Here is a 19581-nt window from a genome sequence, read left to right as displayed (position 1 = left end):
GCTTTTTAAGTAAAGAGTATTATTACTTAAAAAAGTAAAGTGATGTATTACCAGTCAATAATATTGCTAATCAAGCTGATGATAAAGTTGAAGCTGTTAATCACCCTGATGATGATGGCAGAGAAAGAGTATAAAAGTGCCATTGAATATGTTTGAAATATTCAAATATCTAATAAAGATTTGGTACCACAATTGACAGTTAATTTTTAGGAATTTGTGGCAAAATTTTAAAAACGTTTCATAGGTCACTATAAACAATTATAATGGTTTTCAGCCAAGTGTTAATAAAATATTAACACTTGGCTGAAATACAGTAGTGCATTTTTTGGAAGTTCAAAAACAAAACAAAAAAATAGCTTTGATTGGCAAATACATTTATTTTCCCCTTTCCAAAGATATACTTGATAAAGGTTTTTGTTGCACTGATTTATTATCTTATGAAATTGCAATTTTATTTATCAAAAAAGTTGGATTAAAAAAAGACATAAATGAGTCAGCTTGTAAAACAGTAATTTGAAAACAGTTTTGTTAAAATAAGAAACATTGATTTAATATATCTAATTAAATATTTAACAAACCAGTTGTTTCAAATCAAGATGTTCAGTATGGGAGTAAAATATAAAGAAACAATATAGCAAATCTTGCTACTAAGTAAGACATAATCTTGTTAGACTATGCCTTACTTAGAAGGCTCTGATGTTAATTTAAAAAAATCAACAAAAGCTATGTCTTAGAATATCATAAATAACAGAAACAAATGCTCTTTAATTCAAGAACTGAATTGTTTTATTTAAAAAAAACATTCATTTAAAGATTGAAGTAAAATTAGATCAATCTTTATTTAAAAAGAAACTTTTTGAGTCCAGTAATCAAAACCAAAAAGTTTAGATTTTTTTACGCTTTTAAATGCTCTTAAAACTATTCCCACAACATCTGGGAAATCCAAATAGGATTTCGCTGGCTAGGTTTGTTTGCCACAAAAATAAGAAGCTTGTTCAAAGATACCTTAAATGCATTGAATTTTAAAACTAACACTTAACCCTTTAAGGGTTCTTGTATTTTTTTCAACTAGGGTAAATTGTTAATCCTGAAATCCCAGGAATAACCTCTAAAAATTTACTGGTATTATGAGACTTTAGTTAAAAAAAATAAAACATAACATGTAATATATATTTTGCATAATCAAAAGCAATATATATTGAGACAACCCACATAGCATTAGATATAAAGAGTTAAATAATTTTTTTCATCACAGCTTATTAAATATAGTTTTTGGTATGTTTGTTTTATAGCTTCTCGTTCTTCTTTTTGTAATTTTAAAATAAAAGTTAAAGGCAATATCATTGGTCTTACAGAAGCATTATAAAGAAAATTGGAAGAATTCTGGAAATTTATCAACAATTATGCTTAACCCAACAATTATGCTTAACCCATGCTCTACAACTAGCTGTTATTTTTTATAAAAAGATGCCAGTTTACTTGGAAGTTGATAAAACTTTAGATGAGGAGAACACTGCCTTTTTAATTTTGGAAAACAAATTTGATAAAGATGATGATTATACTAGTGAGTACATTAATAAAGAGTAAGATTCAGTTCAGAATTTGAATGAATTATTTTTAAGTGATAAAATATCTGAAGTTACAATTAAACACCAAAACTATTGCACCAAATATAATTAAAGTCCGAAAGTTGTACAATTGTTCAAAATATCCCCTACAAAAAATAACAATACTTAGAAAAGTACATATTAATTGAATTTGTGTTGTATCACATCAAAAAGAACTTTTTTAAGTTGAGCGTAAAACGCCTCATTTATCTTAATAAAATTCAACATATTTATATATGAACTTATGTGGTAGTGGTGTAGTGGTAGAGCGCTCGCTTCATAAGCAAGAGGTTCCGAGTTCGATCCCACCATGTCCCTGGTAGTACTGCGCTCGACTTGTTTCTCCGCGCAGCGGCCTTGTTCGTCAAGTTTCGTCTTATTTTTCGTTAGAGTTATAGAGTTGAGAGAGGGTTATAACCATAATTAAGTAGCCTTCTGGGCCTTGGGGAGGTGAATTAACAAAAAAAAAAAAAAAAACTAATTTTCTTGATATTTATAATTATGTCTTTATATTATATACAAATACGTCTATATACATATGCAATTATTTACAAGTAACACAAATCTATTGTTAGCTTTAAAACTATCATTAAATATAATTTCACTTTACACTTCCCCTTGGTCATAACGACCATCTCGTCTCAAGGACTAAAATGGTCAGGAGCCCTCCTTTCCCGCGTGCTTCTTTGTAACACTGGTGTTTTATTTGTTTTTTCTCCAGGCAGCACAACGTATAATTCTTCATCATTTTCTGGATCCTCATTTAAATCATTGTCACCTCCTACTTGTCCAAGATCTTCATTTGAATTGTTGTCAACTCTTACTTGTCTTAGAACTTGTACATGTCGACACATTATGTCAACTTCTACTGTTTGCTCTGAGATTATCCCTGTAATTATTCCAATCTAATGTTGAGAGTCGCATCAGTTATCCGAGGATTTGACCCATACTTTATTGCCAAGTTTGAATTTGTTGGTTATCTTCTTAAAATCGTGTGCATTCCTATTGTTATCAATTCCTCTTACTCTTAGTTTGTATTGATATAATTTATTTGCAGGTGCAGTAGAAGACTTACAACTTCTTTTGGACTAACGTTATACCAATACCGTTCCATTTATTCACAAACTGCAAAAACAATGTGCTTCGAAATGCAGTATCATTGTTCATCAGTATTTCATCCGGACCTCCTCGTTCGAGAAATATTGCGTTTAATTCTTTAATAGCACATATACTGGTTTGATCTTTAGGATATCGTCATATTGCATACCATGTAGGTCCACAGTCGATTAAAGTAAGATAGTGCTGCCCCTCATAATGAGTTATGTCTATGCCAAGTCGTTGCCACGCTCTCTCTACTGCTATTTCCCCTTTAGACCATTTTATTGAACTTGGATCAATTGATTGACAGGCTATGCATTTCTCAACCACTTATTTTACTTCTTCCTTGTTCACTGATGAGTTGATTTTACGAACAAAGTACAATATTTTCTTCACGCCATGATGTCCTGTAAATCTATGAACGTGCTCGATTTCTTTGGAAGACAGCGAAGTACTAATAATGCCACCTACTACATTTCTGTTTATCAACCAATTTTAACCAACTATTTAGGGCACTCTAGTAAGGGCATCAGCCAAGTTAACTTTTGAAGCGACAAGCTTAATATCTACTTTGAGTTTGTATTCGTCCACTATATTTGCAATATTCTGGAGTCTTTTTCTTATAAGCATTTCGTTTGACACTTTTGTCCTCAATCTAGATTTTCCTGTGAGTGCGTCGGTAACCTGATGGAATACCGCTTTTGAATCAGTGTAGATGTGCAAAACTTCCATTTTCCAGTTAAGGCCCAAATTTAGTCCTTTAATTACTCCATCAAGTTCAGACATGTTTATATGTGTTATGTCATCTTTTCTTAACCAACAAGCGTCTTCAATTATATTGCCATCAACCTCGACAACCACGTCTAGTGCTATTGAACTAGCATCTACCCAAATTGTTTCCTCGAATTGAATACTCCAAATTTCTTTAGCAGGATCATCATTCTGTATTTTTTTAACCATATCATTCAGCATTTTTTCCAAAAAATTGCATTTTTCCGTTTTCGTCCCATGTTTTTGTTAGAGTGTTTGCTGCTCTTTTAACATACAACGAGGCTACAAACAACCAGCCACAAACTGGAAGATTTCCTGCCATTCTTCTGCACAAAGAAAAGATGTTACGTCTTGTTAGCGTATTCGGAATTTCACCAAAATTGTTATCTCTTCTCCAACGCAACTTTTTGTTTTCCATTCCGACTTGTAAACCAAGAGCTCTTGCTCCATCAGATACGCGGACCACCGGCTTACAATAAAGCCCATAGATTTCCAAATGATCAAGTACGCGATAAACAGGTATTATGTTTTCATTAACAAAAGTATCATCAATATACAATGTTGTTCCTTTCCAGATTGTTTCGTCTTGCAATAGCACTTTGTCCAATACGCTTTCATTATGACTGGTACAACGTTTAGTCCAAATCCCAAACGTGTTAAACAAAATCTTTTTCTATGGAACACAACAGTTTGGTAAGCCCAGAGTTTCTCATCGATTTTTAGCCGCATGTAAGCCGAAGATAAATCAATTATTCAAACATTTTCTCCAAACCGTCTCCAGTCTCAACGTTTATCAGCACACACATCTGTGTTTGCAGTGAATGCTTCAATAAATGTGTTCAATTCCCTGAAGTCTAATACTGGTCGTACTTTTCCTTTGTTTCGCTGCACCACTGCCATGAAAGGAACCAAACCCTTTATTGGACCGTGTTTCTTCAAATCGTACTTTTGCAGCCATTTTTTCTCCATCCACCCTTTAATTTCTTTTTCATAATCGTGTTTTATGCCAACAGGGATAGTGTATTCAGCAATCTTATTCCCTAGAGTTTCAGGTTGAGAATTATTATTCCATTTCCATGCATTTATCCATTCTCGATTTTGTTTCTCAAACAAAGCTATAAAATCCCAAGCTATTATATTCAAATTACTGACATCTTTTGGATTATCACTTCTTAGTCCAAGTAAACATTTTGTTTCTTCCCATAAAAGAAACATCACAAGTTGCAGATATTGATACTCCACCAAAAGCCATTATTCCATCCATACCCATTTTTGGCACACATTTTTTATAAATGATGCAAACGCTGTTAATGTCCAAGCGTATAGTAGGTAACGCCATTATTTATTGTTTAGGAAGAGAACTGGCGCAAACATCTCCCTTGGCACATTTTTTTTGAACACATTCTTTATATGCGTCCTTTCTCTTAACATGAGTAACACAAAACATCGCTTGGCTCCTGTCTTCGACCCAACTTGTTTTGATTACTACTTCTTCATAGATGACAATCCCTTGCAAAATAATTGGGGAGTTTACATTCATAGCAAATTAGTTGTGTTTGATCTTAAAGTGACCTTGGCTCATCACATCGTTTTGTTGCAGCAGCAGCAAAGTTTTTGTTCGTTCTATCATTCCATTCTTCAATCATAAGTGCTCTTGCTTGCACAAGTATTTTTTATAGTAGTAAGATCATCCATACGAGAACTTGATCTTAGCATCCGTCGAACTTCCTCAGGGAGCCCAGAAACAAAGGCACATGCAATCGCTCTGTCTGGTAGCCCACTAATCAGCGTTTGATAATCTTTGCAGTTCCGCCAAATAAACATCAACCACCTCTCCATGCTTTAACTTTCTTGTAAAGAACTGTTTGTAAGCTGTAAATGCATCAACAGCAAATGCTTTTAGCAACGCCTCTTTTATCTTGTCAAAATCTTCTTTATCAGTTTCTGCTAACTGTTGATATACTGCAAATACACCACTCGTGAGACAGAGGGGAACAACACTCGCCAGATCGGTTACACCAATTAGTTTGCATACCTGTTTAACTCTTTCCAGCCATTCTGCAACTGATTGTTGATCGTTTCCACTAAACTCCGGAATTAACTTTAAATCAACTTTAGTGGACATTTTAGCCAAAATAGCTTGTTGTATCACATCAAAAAGAACTTTTTTAAGTTGAGCGTAAAACGCCTCATGTATCTTAATACAATTCAATATAATTTGTATACAAACTAATTTTCTTGATATTTACAATTATGTCTTTATATTATATACAAATACATCTATATACATATGCAATTATTTACAAGTAACGCAAATCAATCGTTAGCTTTATTGCTATCATTAAATATAATTACATTTTACAATTTAGAAAAATAATACATTTAATTGACCTGACAGACCAGTAAATCAAATAGACCAGCTTGTTGATTATGCCTGAAAGGCATTTTTAGATTTGGATTTTAATATTATGATTCAATTAAGATGTAATTTTGAATATAGAACCATATCTGATTTTGTATTATTATTGACTCCGGTTAAAGCTACAATGGAAGCACTTTTTCAATCAGACACAACTTTAATTACAGCTGGCATTTCATTAGAGTTCATGAATAAAATAAAAGAAAACACATCCCAAAATGATATAACAACTTTATGATGCCTTGAGTCACAGAATTAAAGATTTTTAAGTCAGGTTCAGGATCATGACGACCACCCTGCTGTTTTTTTTCAATGTTCATGTTGAGGTTAAATCAGGTTTTATTTAAGATATTTAAAAATCAGCACTGGGTATTTTTATTGTGGTACTACCATTAGAATATTACCATCAGGAGGTAACTTAGAGGTAACTAGAGGTACTAATGACAACCATCAGGAGGTAGCCATCCTAGGTTTATGAGCTTCCTTTATCCTTATTCACTATTAAGTTGGGGGCTTTACATAAATGATTTGTTTTTTCTTAATAAGTTCCAAGTTTGATCCCCCACGCCCCTAGTACTACTAGGCTCAACTTGTTTCTCTACCCAATAGTCTTGTTTGTCAAGCGTCATGTTTAGGAGTTAAATGTTTGAGAGAGGGTAGTAACAACAATTAAAAAAAAATGAGCCTCCATGACTGCTGATCTCCTCAGCCTAGGGAAGGTGTATGCAATAAAAAAGTTGAAAAGTTCTTAACACAACTGCTAAGAAGATTTATCTGCTTCTGCATAAAATCAATTTAACATCAGAAACCAGTTGCGTAAAGATCAAAGTATACTGTTAATAAGCATTTTATAAAACTTGTCGGATACTCTACTATACAAAGTGTTCTACTAAACTAAATATTCTCTTATACATTCATCTGGCAAATGTCTATTAGTTTGTTTGTATGTGTATTTGTAAATTAACTGTTTACAGAAACTATTATTTATTTAATTTTCTTTAAATGATTAAATATTTAAAATCCTTAAATGAAAATAAAAAGAACCTTAAATGTTCATTAAAGGTTCTTTTTATTGGCATTTAAGGATTGTATATATTTTTAAGAGATAAATATTTTCAAGAGAAATATTTTTAAGAGATAAATATTTTAGAGAGATAAATATTTTTAAGAGATAAATATTTTTGATGTTGTGTCATCAAAAACATAAGAGAAGAATTTTTCAAATTAAGCAAATTCTGAAAGTAAGATTGAAATGATGTTAAAAATGACTCAAATTTTAAGTATTAAAAGTAAAATCAAACACTAGCTACAGAAAGGAATCTATAGACCAATTCAATGTATTATATAATGATATCAATATTTTGCACACTTTAGGTTTTAAAAAGAAGTTTTATTTGTAAGTTTTTATTATATTTAATGATATTATTTTTCTATCTAGGTTTTATACTTAGATAGCAAAATAATATCATTAAATATAATAAAAGTGTTATTCCAAAAAAAATTTACTAGTTTTGGTATAAAAACACTGAAATAGACACTCAGGTGATTTTGATTCAAAAGCCTCTACTAAAAAAGTTTTAAGTAGAGGTTTTTAAATCAAAAACTCTTTAGAATTTTCTAATATAATAAATTTATATTCACATAATAAGATAAAGTTACACTTGCAAGTAAATCAATATATAACATGATTCAGTGTTGATTATTGAATAATGTAATAATGGTTAATAGATTAAATCTATTAATCGTTTGTTTAATAGGATAAACTTTAATTTGATTGATAGTGCTTTTACATCTTATTTTATGCATGGTTTTTGAATTTTTATTTGATACAAATGTTAAATGTTTTTGAATTGCTGTGTTGGCTTCTTATTTTTTCAAATTTTACGTTTCTTGTATTTCTATAACAGTTTTTTCATGTTCACAGGTTTGTTTCAGTGACTATTTTTAAATAGTTGAACTTCTAATCAGGCCACACCAATCATGTCACAAATTTTATTAGGCATGTCTAAGTGCAGTGCATATATTACTCTAAAGTTTACCCTTACATTACATGTGAGGTTATGATTTAAAGATCATAAAGAGAATTATAGTATACTTTTGAGTAGATAATTACAAATTAGTATTTAAACTGCATATAATTGGGTAAAATAATGCTTATATTTAATTTCTACATCTGTTTGTTTATTTTGTTAAAGTCATTTCATAAATCAGCATAGTTGCTACAGATTTCATTAATTGTCATAGTTGTTACAGATTTTATAAATCAGCATAGTTGTTCAAATTTGCACAAAGTTTTATTTTTGAAGATAATTAATTTTTATTACGAGTTTAATACATTGAATGTCTCAAGGCTCAACCTGACATACTAAGTTAAAGTAATGTTTAAACTTTCTATTGAAATATTTTAACAAATCAATGTATATACTCTAGCAATACACTTGATGTATAACATATTGTAACAGCTTTATTATACATATGATTGGTGAATTGGAATTCCTCAGTCATCCATTAAATATTTCCTATCATTAAGTTATTAAATATTTCCTATCATTAAGAGTTAAGAGAACTTAGTAGTTTTAATTGAATACAATAATTTGGTTTTCTTTTTAGTTAATTTTCTTGTCATCAAAGTGTTAAGTCTAATTTTCAATTTAATTCCTTCATATTTCTACTGAGTTTATTGTGTCTTATAGATGCCTTATAGTGAAGAACCCAGTGTTTATTTGGGGATACCGCGTTTTTTTCTGCAACATGTGGGGGGGGGGGATAGTGATGTTTTTAAGTTTCCAACAACCCCCTACCCACCAAGCCTCTTCTCCTTCTTCTCCCCTAGTTAAAGTCGATGCCGCAACAATGATTTTTTATCATTATTTTTTCAATCATCATTTTAATCATTTGGGTTTATCTTGTTTAGTTTTATCCTAAGATAAGAATTTGATTTAAAGGCATTTTTTTGAATGCATGACATTACTGATCGATGATATTACCTTAGTTACAATGAGAACACTATTTTGCTTAAGACTTTAATAAATGCTTTTGTTGCAAGTACTAAAAAATTATTAAAAATTGTCTAATGTGTTTTAAACATTTATTAACATTAATATTTTATATTTTTAATATTAATATTTTAGTAAATTTAATGTTATTAGTTTTTAATGTTTTTAAAAATTAGTAATTAAATGTTTAAATACTTTAAACAATTTTTAATCAATATTTACATTACATAATATATTTACATACATTAAATCGCATAATATTTGTCAAGTTAACAAAATAGCTTTATGCCTTGTCTTCGAATATCTATTTGAATAAAAAACATAGGCATTTAATAATAAAAAACATAAGCATTTAATAATAAAAAACATAAGCTTTTAATAATAAAAAACATAAGCATTTAATAATAAAAAATATAAGCATTTAATAATAAAAAACATAAGCATTTAATAATAAAAAATATAAGCATTTAATAAACGTATTTACTATTACTTTAATCTTATAATTTTGATTTAAATATTAGCAAATCTGTTCATTTAACTTTTACTAAAGGTTAATAATTTTTAAAGTGATTTTAAAGAAAAAGTTTACATTTCTTTTTTCATTATCCTCAGGTAAAAAAAAATAGCCAGCTAAAGATCAAAAGTTCATTCATTCAAAAATTAGATTTGCTCGATATTTATTTAGGTTGAAAGTTTTACTTTTGTTCATTTATTATCAAAAGCAATTTACTCTTAATTGCCAATAAACAAAAGTTAACTTCATTCTAAATGGATATTTTTAAATTGTTCTATTTTTCGAAAAAGCAAATTTTTTATACATTCCATTGTTATAAAATTTTGCGACAAGTTTTTAAATTTAGTTTTGCAATTAATTTAATTTTTGTTATACTAACGTTCAGTTAATAACCAAAGCACAGTGTGCCCAGGACATGAAAAAATTCATTTTTCTGACTTTTTATTTTTTCACTTTAAATAGTAAATCTATATTGTGTAGGAAATATGTAGGTCAGCGCAAAAAAAATATTTTGAAATTCATCAAACCATTTTGTTTTAATAACTGTTTTTAAGTTGAAGAAAAAAGTAACCCAAAATATTTATCGTAAATTTGTACCAATACTGTTTTTTAACAATAACTTTGAAATACTATACATCAAAAACTACTCCATGAATTTAAAAAAAATTTCTATCCAGGTCTGTAAATAATATTGAATTTGTAAATTACTTAAAGAAAAAGAAAAATTTAAATTTAACATTGGTTTTGTGCAGTTTTGTTTGGACCTAAAAAAATGAATTATATGAAAATATATTTATTTGGTTAAAAACAAAATAACAGGGAAAAATAAAGGCTGCAGGAGGCCGCAAATTTTTTTTTTTTTTTGTTAATTCACCTCCCCAAGGTCGAGAAAGCCATTACAGACAAGGAGGCTACTTAATTGTGGTTATAACCCACTCTCAACTCTATAACTCCGAAACACGAACCTTGACAAACACGGAGAAATAAGTTGATCGTGGTACTACCAGGGTTGTGGTGGGGATCCAACTCGGGACCTCTCGCTTATAAAGTGAGTGCTCTACCACTACACCACTACCGCAAATAAGCTCAAATGTTTCTTACACTATAGACTTTCTATTTTTATGTGTAAAAATTCCGCAGTCCGGTTATACCCAGAAATTGAGTAATTTTAATTGTTTGTACATTTTGATATTCAAGTTTGCGTAATTATGAAAATCAACTTTTACTGACAATTTAGGAATACCTATTGATAACATGTGGCAAAATGTTATTGACAAAAAAAGGAGAATTAGAAGATATTTTAATAACCTTAAACATCAAATTAAGTTCATTGGAAAAATCAAAGCTAATTTTAAAAACCATCAAAGTGAGATATAATCTAGCTTTAGAAGATGAAAAAGATAACATCAAAAAAATTTTAAAGCAAATTGATAGACTTATATTCTAAGTTGAAACAAAATAAACTTGCGGCCGAATTGGAAACATGGAGAAAAGTTGGGATAAAACTGCCTGGAAATCTACCTGCAGCAGCATCATCATCATTCAGGGGTGATATAGAAGAAGAGGGAGCTCCACAAGCTAAAAAAAGGACAGAAATCAAAAAGACTAGGGTAAAAACTTAGCTGTTGACATTTATTTAAATTTTTTAAGCATCGTGTTATTTGGGACACCCTGTAGCTATTTTTTACTTTTCATAATGCATTATCATTTAATTCAGTGATCGACCAGATAAATGTACCTACAACAAAATTCTAAATGATTTTCTAAACGAGCAATTGAACAGGAAGTAGATAAGTCAGAATACTTGAAAGAAGTTGTTCAAAGATGTGAAAAAAGATGGGGGAAGGAGGAAGGGGTTAAACTTCCAACAATATCAGTACAGGAAGCAATTGCTTTAATCTACAACTTGGATCTATCTATAAATAAATATCAGGTAAAATATGCACTTAAATACCATTGCAATTAATTGTTTTTACAATTGTATGTTTAAATTTTATAAATTTCCCCAGAAGCTGAGACTTGAGCTTTTCCTAAATTTGAAGTTGCCAACAAGAAATGTTGTAGATACCTTTAAATGTACTTTGCTACCTAAGGAATTGAGCAGTGATGACAAGCAAACTTTATACCCTGTGAACAGTGCTATCAAAGACACTGTTGAGTCTCTCCTTGATATATCCGGGTTTTGTGCTAAAAATCATTCAATACATGTAGAGGGTAAATTTGAACTTGATGGTTCTGATGCAGGCTTAAAGGTAATATATTATCTTTGTTCATTTTGGTGTCCTTCTGAAATTAAAGATTCAAAAAAACAAGTAATCTGGACTAATCTAACCCCTAAACTTCATTTATTTTGCCAGGCCTGTTACTCAACAAAAGAAACTAGGGAGAGTGTAAAAGAGTATTTTAAACGAATTTAGTTTAGAAAATAGAGCAGCCGTGGTGCAGTGGTTAGAGTTCTGGTTCAGAACCCAGAAGTCCGGGGTTCGATCCCAGCTCTAGCCCAATAAGCGACATTGGTAAGGAAGGAGGCGTGAACTTCTAGTTAAATGCTCTCCCGCGGTGCTCCGTGATAAGACCGTAAGGACTTCTGGGAGCACCTATAAAATTAAAAGAAAAAAAAAAAAATTCTGATTCAACTGCCTAAAAATGAAACTCAGCCTATTCTTTCAGGAAACGGTTTACAAATATTTGTAAAAACAGAAATAAGTATGGTTGATGCCAAAATGTTAGATTTATTGGTGGGTGATTCTGGAGTCTATTTTCACTACGGCAATTGTTCCAAAAGTTATGCCAATTACTTGGTATGTATACTACATGGCTTCACCATAATTGAAAACTATAATGATGTGCTCAGTACTTGGAGAAGATTAGTAAATGGCAAATCTCTTATAAAGATGCTGAAAGACATGGGCAATGCCATGAACCTATTGTTGCATCAGATGTAAAAATTTTTGCCATTCTACATCAAAAGCTACATGCACTTGACCACTGTCTGAAGTAGTTGTATCACATTGTAGGCCAACAAACTCATACATGGTCTAAGCAGGACATAAGGGTAAAAACTGCTCTGAAGACAGCAAAAAGAAAAGTTATTCCAATAGCAGAACATTTTTTTAATCCAAAAGAAAGAAAGTCAATCTGTTCTGTAATTCTTAAAACAGAAGACTAAAGCTTCTTGGCTTTGTTATTTAAGTTCTCTTTAGCATTAATCAGCATGTTGATGTTAGCAAAAAAGTAGGTCCTGATAAAGTTAAAGAAGTTGGTTATAGATTGATGATATTCCATAAACAGACATTTCCATCGGCTATGCTTAGCTCCAGCTTGCATCAAGTATGCACACATGCATTGGAACTGTTTATGATTACAGGTGGATCACATATTGCCAAGTACTCTGAGCAGTCAGGCGAAAGTTGGAATAAATACATTAGGGTTTATAAATCAGGAACAAGTTGTAAAGCAAGACAGATGTTTTTGCAAATAAATACTCATGGTGTTTACTGTGGCGTTGGAAGCCACAGTAAACACCATGAGTATTTTTTAATTTATACTTTATAGTTTATATGAAAAATTTAAAAAAAAGTTAGGGCATGACTCTTGGCACCCCTCCCCACCATTGCCCCATTCTCTGGTTCAGAGTGCACACATGTAAAATTTAACCTCAGAATTAGATTCTTTGGCCCAAAAAAGTAATATACTAAAATTTTCACAAGATTTCATTAACAATTAACAGATTTATGAATTTTTTCCGCAAAAACAAATTCTGGGCACACTATGCAAAGGACAGTTTATTTAATTATGTAAAAAAGCAATTTCTTTTTAACTCATTTTATTGTTCTAAAGAAAAAATGAGGTCGCTAAAACAAACTGAAAATTATTTTTATACTACTGCATTTGAAACTGAATTTTTTTATTTTATTTTTAATAAAAAAGCAAATAATAAATTTAAAAATAAAAATAGTTTTTGGGCGCTGTTTTTTGGGTGCCCATACTGCTCCAGTGGTACTAAAACAGGTCTGGGTATGTCCCTGCCTTATATATTGCAGGTACATTTGATGCAGAACAGATTTTTAATAATGCTTTAAATAAGCTTTAAGCAATAATCTCTAAAAAACAACAAAACTATTATAAAAATTACAAAAAATTTATTTTACACATTTAGCTGTGATTTTTATGGCCTCAAATTTTATAAAAATTTTTTCGACAAAATTATTGTTATCAAGTATGAACTTTATCCAATCTTAATCCAAATATTTTAGACAAAAATGCTTCATCCATGTCTAAACTAATTTGATCTATTTGACCTCGAGATGTTGGCTTTTAAAACATGAATGTTTTAAAAGCCAACATCTTGAGGCAAATAGTGGTGAAGCAAACAGAGTCAATATCAAGGTTTTTTTGCAATTTATTTTTTTAACTTTTGCTTATTTAGAGGTTCTTAAATTAGTTTTTTATTAAATTAGTCTGTTTTGCTAGCTAAGTTCCAATTTTTGAAAGTTACATGGTTCAATAATTATGAAATTAAGTCTAATTTTGACTAATTGAGACATTTAGTCTAATTTTACCTGATGCATTTTTACTTGTTGTTGTATAACCTCTCTTTGATGTTGTATAACATCTTTTTAAACTACATTTTATAAAATTGGAATTTCACTAAATTTTATCTTTATTAGCCAACTAGGTGTCTTTTTTTTCTTCTAATATAATCTTTTTTTGTAATAATAAAAACATATTTATATTGCGCACATTCGTTATGGTATTTAAAATATAGCTTTTCTCATTTTTTTTAATTTATTAGCTACCAATTTAAATCTGCCATTCTCAGGTTTTTTTTATTTTGAGCAAGTAGTCAAAACTTTCCAATAGTTATCATTTCTTTAGACATTTACTTATATAAAGTTATAGTTTGTACCTTTCTTTGACCTACTTAATAAGCTATAATAGTTCTTTTAAAGTGTTCTGGGAGGGGAGGTGGAAATTCTATTGTTAAAAAAAATCAAAATTGTGCTATAAAATCAATGAATAATTGTCTAAAGTATTTTTATCTTGCGAGCTAGCGAACTTATCTTTTAGCCAGCAAGCTAACTAACAAGCTGTTTAATTCAAAAGCTTGCTAAGTTCAAAAGTTGCGCAAATATAACTTTTTCCAAAATATTTATCTTAATTAAATTTATATTTAAAAGTGGTTAATGTTGTTTTTAATTTTTAGTCAGTTCAACACATGTCTCCTCAAGAAGAACAGGAAAAGCTTTTAGAAGAAGCACTTCAAGTTGTAAAGACTCAAGCTTTTCAAATGAAGCGCTGTTTGGTATACATATCTTAATTTATTTTTTCTAGACTAGGTTAGAATAACTTCTAAAATTTAAATTCAATTTTATATCAGTAAAATGATAAAAACAGACACTTATGAAAAGATCAAAAAAATAAATGTTGCCATTGTTAAAAATATTATAACATTATACACAAATTGTTAAACAGTTAATTATTAATAAATATCCTAGTAGTTTTTTCATATTTGCAAGTATTATTACCATATAAATAATGAGATTATTGTTAAAATTGCACACTAGCTTTGTCACCAGTTTTTTGTTGTGTATGTGTGTGTGTTTTTAATTGACATTGATTTTTTAGTCAACTCTCTTTTGTAGAGAATATTTTTAAGTTTAAAGTATTTCATTAATTTATTTCTTGCTTTGGTTACTTAAGTTGTTTTTTTTGTTATTTTAGAAATTTTATAGTTTTTTAGAAAACAGTTAACTTTAAATTATTTCTTTAGGACAAATCAAAAATCATGGATGCATTAAAGCATGCATCTAACATGCTTGGAGAGTTACGAACGTCTCTACTTTCACCTAAAAGTTACTATGAATTATGTATCTTTTGCTTAAAAATATTTATTTTTACGTTTTTTTTGCTTTTCGTACATTTTGTCAAATAAAAAAAAGTTGTTTCAGTTGATTGTTATTTGAATTTTTTTTTAAAGAATATTTTTTAAAGTATAATGGAAAAACCAAAGAAACTATAATTTATGTTTTTTGACTTAATTTATTTTGTTTTGGATCATGAGATCAATTGGGTCTTGGAAATAAAATGTTTTTATAAAAATAATTTTTTCTTTATATTTCCAACATTCTATTTATTTATTTTGTTTATTTATCTATTGATATATACTTAATGTGTATTTTACTGTTGAGGTTTAAAGCAGAAATAAATATGTTCTTTGTTGACATTAAAAAATTTTGCTGATATAATCTTAAGTAATGTGGCTTTTCTAATCTGACATTGAAAATAGAAAGTTCCCTTTCATTGCTTATTTAAATCATTGGATTTATAAACTTGTTCTATTAAAGATCATGAGCCAAATAATTTTTAAATATTTTTTTTTCACTAAAAGCATTAAATTTTATATTAAAAAATATATATATTTTTTAAACCAGCAATTAATTTTTCATGGATAAACTTACCCCACAATATTAATCTTGTTAGTTTTCAGCCTTTGAAAAATATTTTTATATTAGTAGAAGTCTACTATTTTTTCTGAAAACTGATTCACTCCCAACAAGGTTGCAACCAACCACTATTAAGTTGAGTTACTAGAAAGCATAGACCAAAGAAACAGTTAACAGAGAACTTAAAAAGTTGAATGTTTTAGGAGTCAGGAAAACATGAAGGTGGGAGAGTGTTTTAAAGCATTGAAGTGTGGGAAAAAACCTAGATGAATAAAAATTTTTTGAGCACAAATAGATACAGATACAGTAAAAGAACTGAAGTAGTGGTACACTGAGGTAGTGGTACACTAAAGTAGTGGTACACTGAGGTAGTGGTACACTGAGGTAGTGGTACACTGAAGTAGTGGTACACTGAGGCAATCATTTAGTTTATGTGATTTTGTTGATGGAAAGATAGCAAAACTCTACAGTCAAATTTAAAAAGAAACTAGAATTCTTTTTACCACCATATTATCAATCATTAAAATTCGTGATCTGATCTGAATAATTGCTAGAGAGTTTATTAAGAGTGTTCATCTTCAATAGAGGTCAAAAAATGGCTACTTGTGCAATTGATCACAATATTATCATTTATGTGAAAGTCTGTTTTCAGCAACTTAAAAAGTTTACACAGTTACACCCCAAGTAACGTCACAGTGACACCCCAAGTAATCAAAATTTGTTTCATAAAGCAAGGTTATAGAGCAGTTTAAAAAGATTGCAAAAATGTACCGAATAGTACTGATATTATATTGGAAAAACGTTTTTGTAGTCAGTTGAGTCAAAATGCAACCTCGTCTCAATACAAATGTCACTGTATTGTTGTTTAGAAAAAGTATTGTTGTTTAGAAAAGCTTTTTAAAAGTGTAATTTCTGCAATTTAACTCTAAAAATGTCATGGTATAGTCGTTTGTAAAAAAAAAATTTTTTTTTTAGGTTTATAGTTTTAAGCCCAGAACATTAAAAGCTGCTAAAATCTGCATTAAGTGCAAAGTTGTCTTTTATATATGTACTATCAATATCCACAAATTTTTTTTGCTCTAAGTTGAATTATTATTCCTATTTTTAAATTTATTTTATAAAAAAGCTATTGTTCTGGTTCAAGGAGCCTAAAAGTTTAGCGTGTGGGCAGAAGAGGTGAAAGAAAAAGAGAGAGAAAGAAAGAATTTTTGAAATATTTTGAGAAACTCAGCAAGTTGAAATTTGTCTAATGTCATAAAAAATAAGTTGTCTTTTAGATAAGTATTTAATTTTTTTGCTTTTTGGCTGTATTTCATTGGTTTTTTTGTTTTAAAATAAAATTGTTTATAACATCTCTATCTGTTCAAGCCTGTTACTTTGTAATAAAAAATTCTTGTTGAATGAATGATTCGGTATAAAATTTATTTGTTACAAATGATTTCAAATCGAAAAACATAGAAAAAAAAATACCAAACATATTCAATCCAGTTATTTTTTAAAGAAAAAAAAACTACATTTGTTTTAAGTGTTTAAGTGACGTTTCTTATCTTGTAGTACGTAAATTTGTAATAAGTTATAAAACATCAAAAACAGCATCGTACCACATAATTTTTGTTTTTTTTTGTTTTGTTTTTTTGTGATATTTCGGTCTAATTTTTAAAGACCATCATCAGACGTATAATAACAATTTAAAAACCGTTACAATTTTAAAAATCATAAAGAAGCCATTATAAAGACGACGTCAATAAAAATTGTTTTTTTATAATTTTTTTAAATAGTGGTCTCCAACTATTTGAAGCAACTTTTGCCCTGTTATCTCTAAGCAGTACCGGATATTGTTTAGCCTCCTGAGATGTTTGGGCATAGTTAATTTCAAGCGATTCCCTTATTTTCTTTTCATGATAGTTGTTATTTATAGATTAACTTTTTGGGTGCAGCCAGTCGAATATCCCATGGCATTCTTTGCAATGCTCAGTTGCTCCAGAAGCATACCAACTGCCACTCATGCTATTAGTTTGGTGTTCTATGCTTCTTTGCAAAATTCTCTTTTTTGTTTCCCCAATATAAATTCCCCCATACGAACACAGTTGCTGTTTGGCATTAAACTAGATTTGTTGTTACAGAGAATTGTTTTGAATTAGGTGGTGTTGTAAAAATAACTTTGACATTATATGTTTTTTAGTGCTTTTTGTAGTTTCGGTCCAAGTGTTGGTTGCCAAGGTAGCTTTATTGTTAGGATTGCTTTTACTTGAAAGGTAATTCGCGGCAATTTTTTCTAGATTTGATCTCTTACCGTTTTTTATTACCGTTTTTAACAAACATATCTATTATAAACTGAATCTCGTTAATGTATTTTTCGGAGCAGATTTTGGTGGCTCGTGATATGAAACCTTTAAAAACTCCAGTAATAATTGCAGGGTTGATATTTGAGTCAGGTTTTATTTGTATGTTTGTTATTGCTTCTTTACGGTGGACTTTGAAATCATAATGGTAATTGTTTGTGTTAGTTATTTTTGTATCTAAAAAATTTAGTTCTCTCTGATCATTTTCAACCTCTGACGTGTACAAAATATTGGATTTGGTGATTTGTTGATTTAATAAAATAAGAAATTTGTTATGCTTTTCAACTGATTTAATCTGGCATGGCTATCATAAACATGTCTCCTATAAGATTTTGGTGAAAAATTGTTGATTTCTGCAATATTTAGAGCTCTTGTTTCCAATTTTTGTAAGAATGCCTCTGCAATAACAACTATCAGTGATAATTCAATCAGACCTGAGTTAAGTATGGTTCTAATTTTATTTTTATACAAGAAATAGCATTGACTAAGACATAGTTCTATTAATTGGTAGATGTCAGTAAGTGTTCATTTGGTTCTGGTTTTAAGATCAGTTATATCATTGTTAAGATAATCAATTTTCACAGGTATGGCTTTATCAATTGGTATTGATGTATACAAAGCTATTACATCATGTTTTTTATTTTGATTTATTTCAATTTTGTATATTAGTGTTTTTTTTTGTTAGTTTGTTTTTTACATGAAATAAACAAAAAAAATATTTTTAAGTACTTTCATGTTTAAACAAAGTTTTAAGTGATTTAATGTTTTTATTTTATTTTCAGTTTTTATTTACCAATTTTCCCTTCATTAAAAATATTTTATTTGTCGCTATTTTTCACTTCATTTTAATTTTTAATCCAACTTAGTTTCCTATTTAACTAATCTAGATTTTAATAATTGTAGCTGTATGTCATTTATTTATACATTTTCAGGAACAGACATTTTCAGGAATAGACTTTTCCATTTAGAGAAATTAATTAGGAAAATGGTCTTGTTTATGTTTAAATTTTTGTTGTTGTTTTGTTTTGTTTTTCCTCAACTCAATATTAGACATGTGTGTTAGCGATGAGTTAAACCACCTTGAAATTTTCTTGTTGGATGAATTTGATAAAGGCCGAAAAGTTAATGATTTATATGAGCTTGTGCAATATGCTGGCAATATTGTTCCCAGACTGTAAGATTTTTAATTCTGATAACAAGTTATCATCAAATAAGCTATCATTTTAATCTAGTTTTCACATTTAAATTGTTTAATAATTCAATTTGAAAATTTGAAAAAATCACTTTTTTTGTTATTTTTTCATTCTTATTCAATATGGTTTATTTTTATAGATATTATGTTATATAGGATATAATAATAATTCTTTATGGTTTAAAAGATATACAAT

The 19581-nt window shown here is 29.3% G+C and overlaps 1 protein-coding gene across 2 annotated transcripts in view; it reads left to right on the top strand.

Moving 5' to 3' along the window:
- LOC100204247 (vacuolar protein sorting-associated protein 35) overlaps positions 1 to 19581 on the top strand; it is a 36408-nt gene that overhangs the window by 651 nt on the left and 16176 nt on the right. Inside the window, exons 2-4 of one of the 2 annotated variants that reach the window (XM_065819341.1) lie at positions 14612 to 14710; positions 15179 to 15275; positions 19244 to 19367. In XM_065819341.1, coding sequence (XP_065675413.1) covers positions 14612 to 14710; positions 15179 to 15275; positions 19244 to 19367 — 320 coding nt within the window. The remainder of the gene's footprint in view (positions 1 to 14611; positions 14711 to 15178; positions 15276 to 19243; positions 19368 to 19581) is intronic. The other variant, XM_065819342.1, reaches the window with a different exon arrangement.

The sequence above is a fragment of the Hydra vulgaris genome, chromosome 15, assembly GCF_038396675.1.
Source record: "Hydra vulgaris chromosome 15, alternate assembly HydraT2T_AEP".
Taxonomy (NCBI): Eukaryota; Metazoa; Cnidaria; class Hydrozoa; order Anthoathecata; family Hydridae; genus Hydra; species Hydra vulgaris.
Note: the sequence above shows the minus strand (reverse complement) of the source record. Positions and strands in the feature narration are given on the sequence as shown.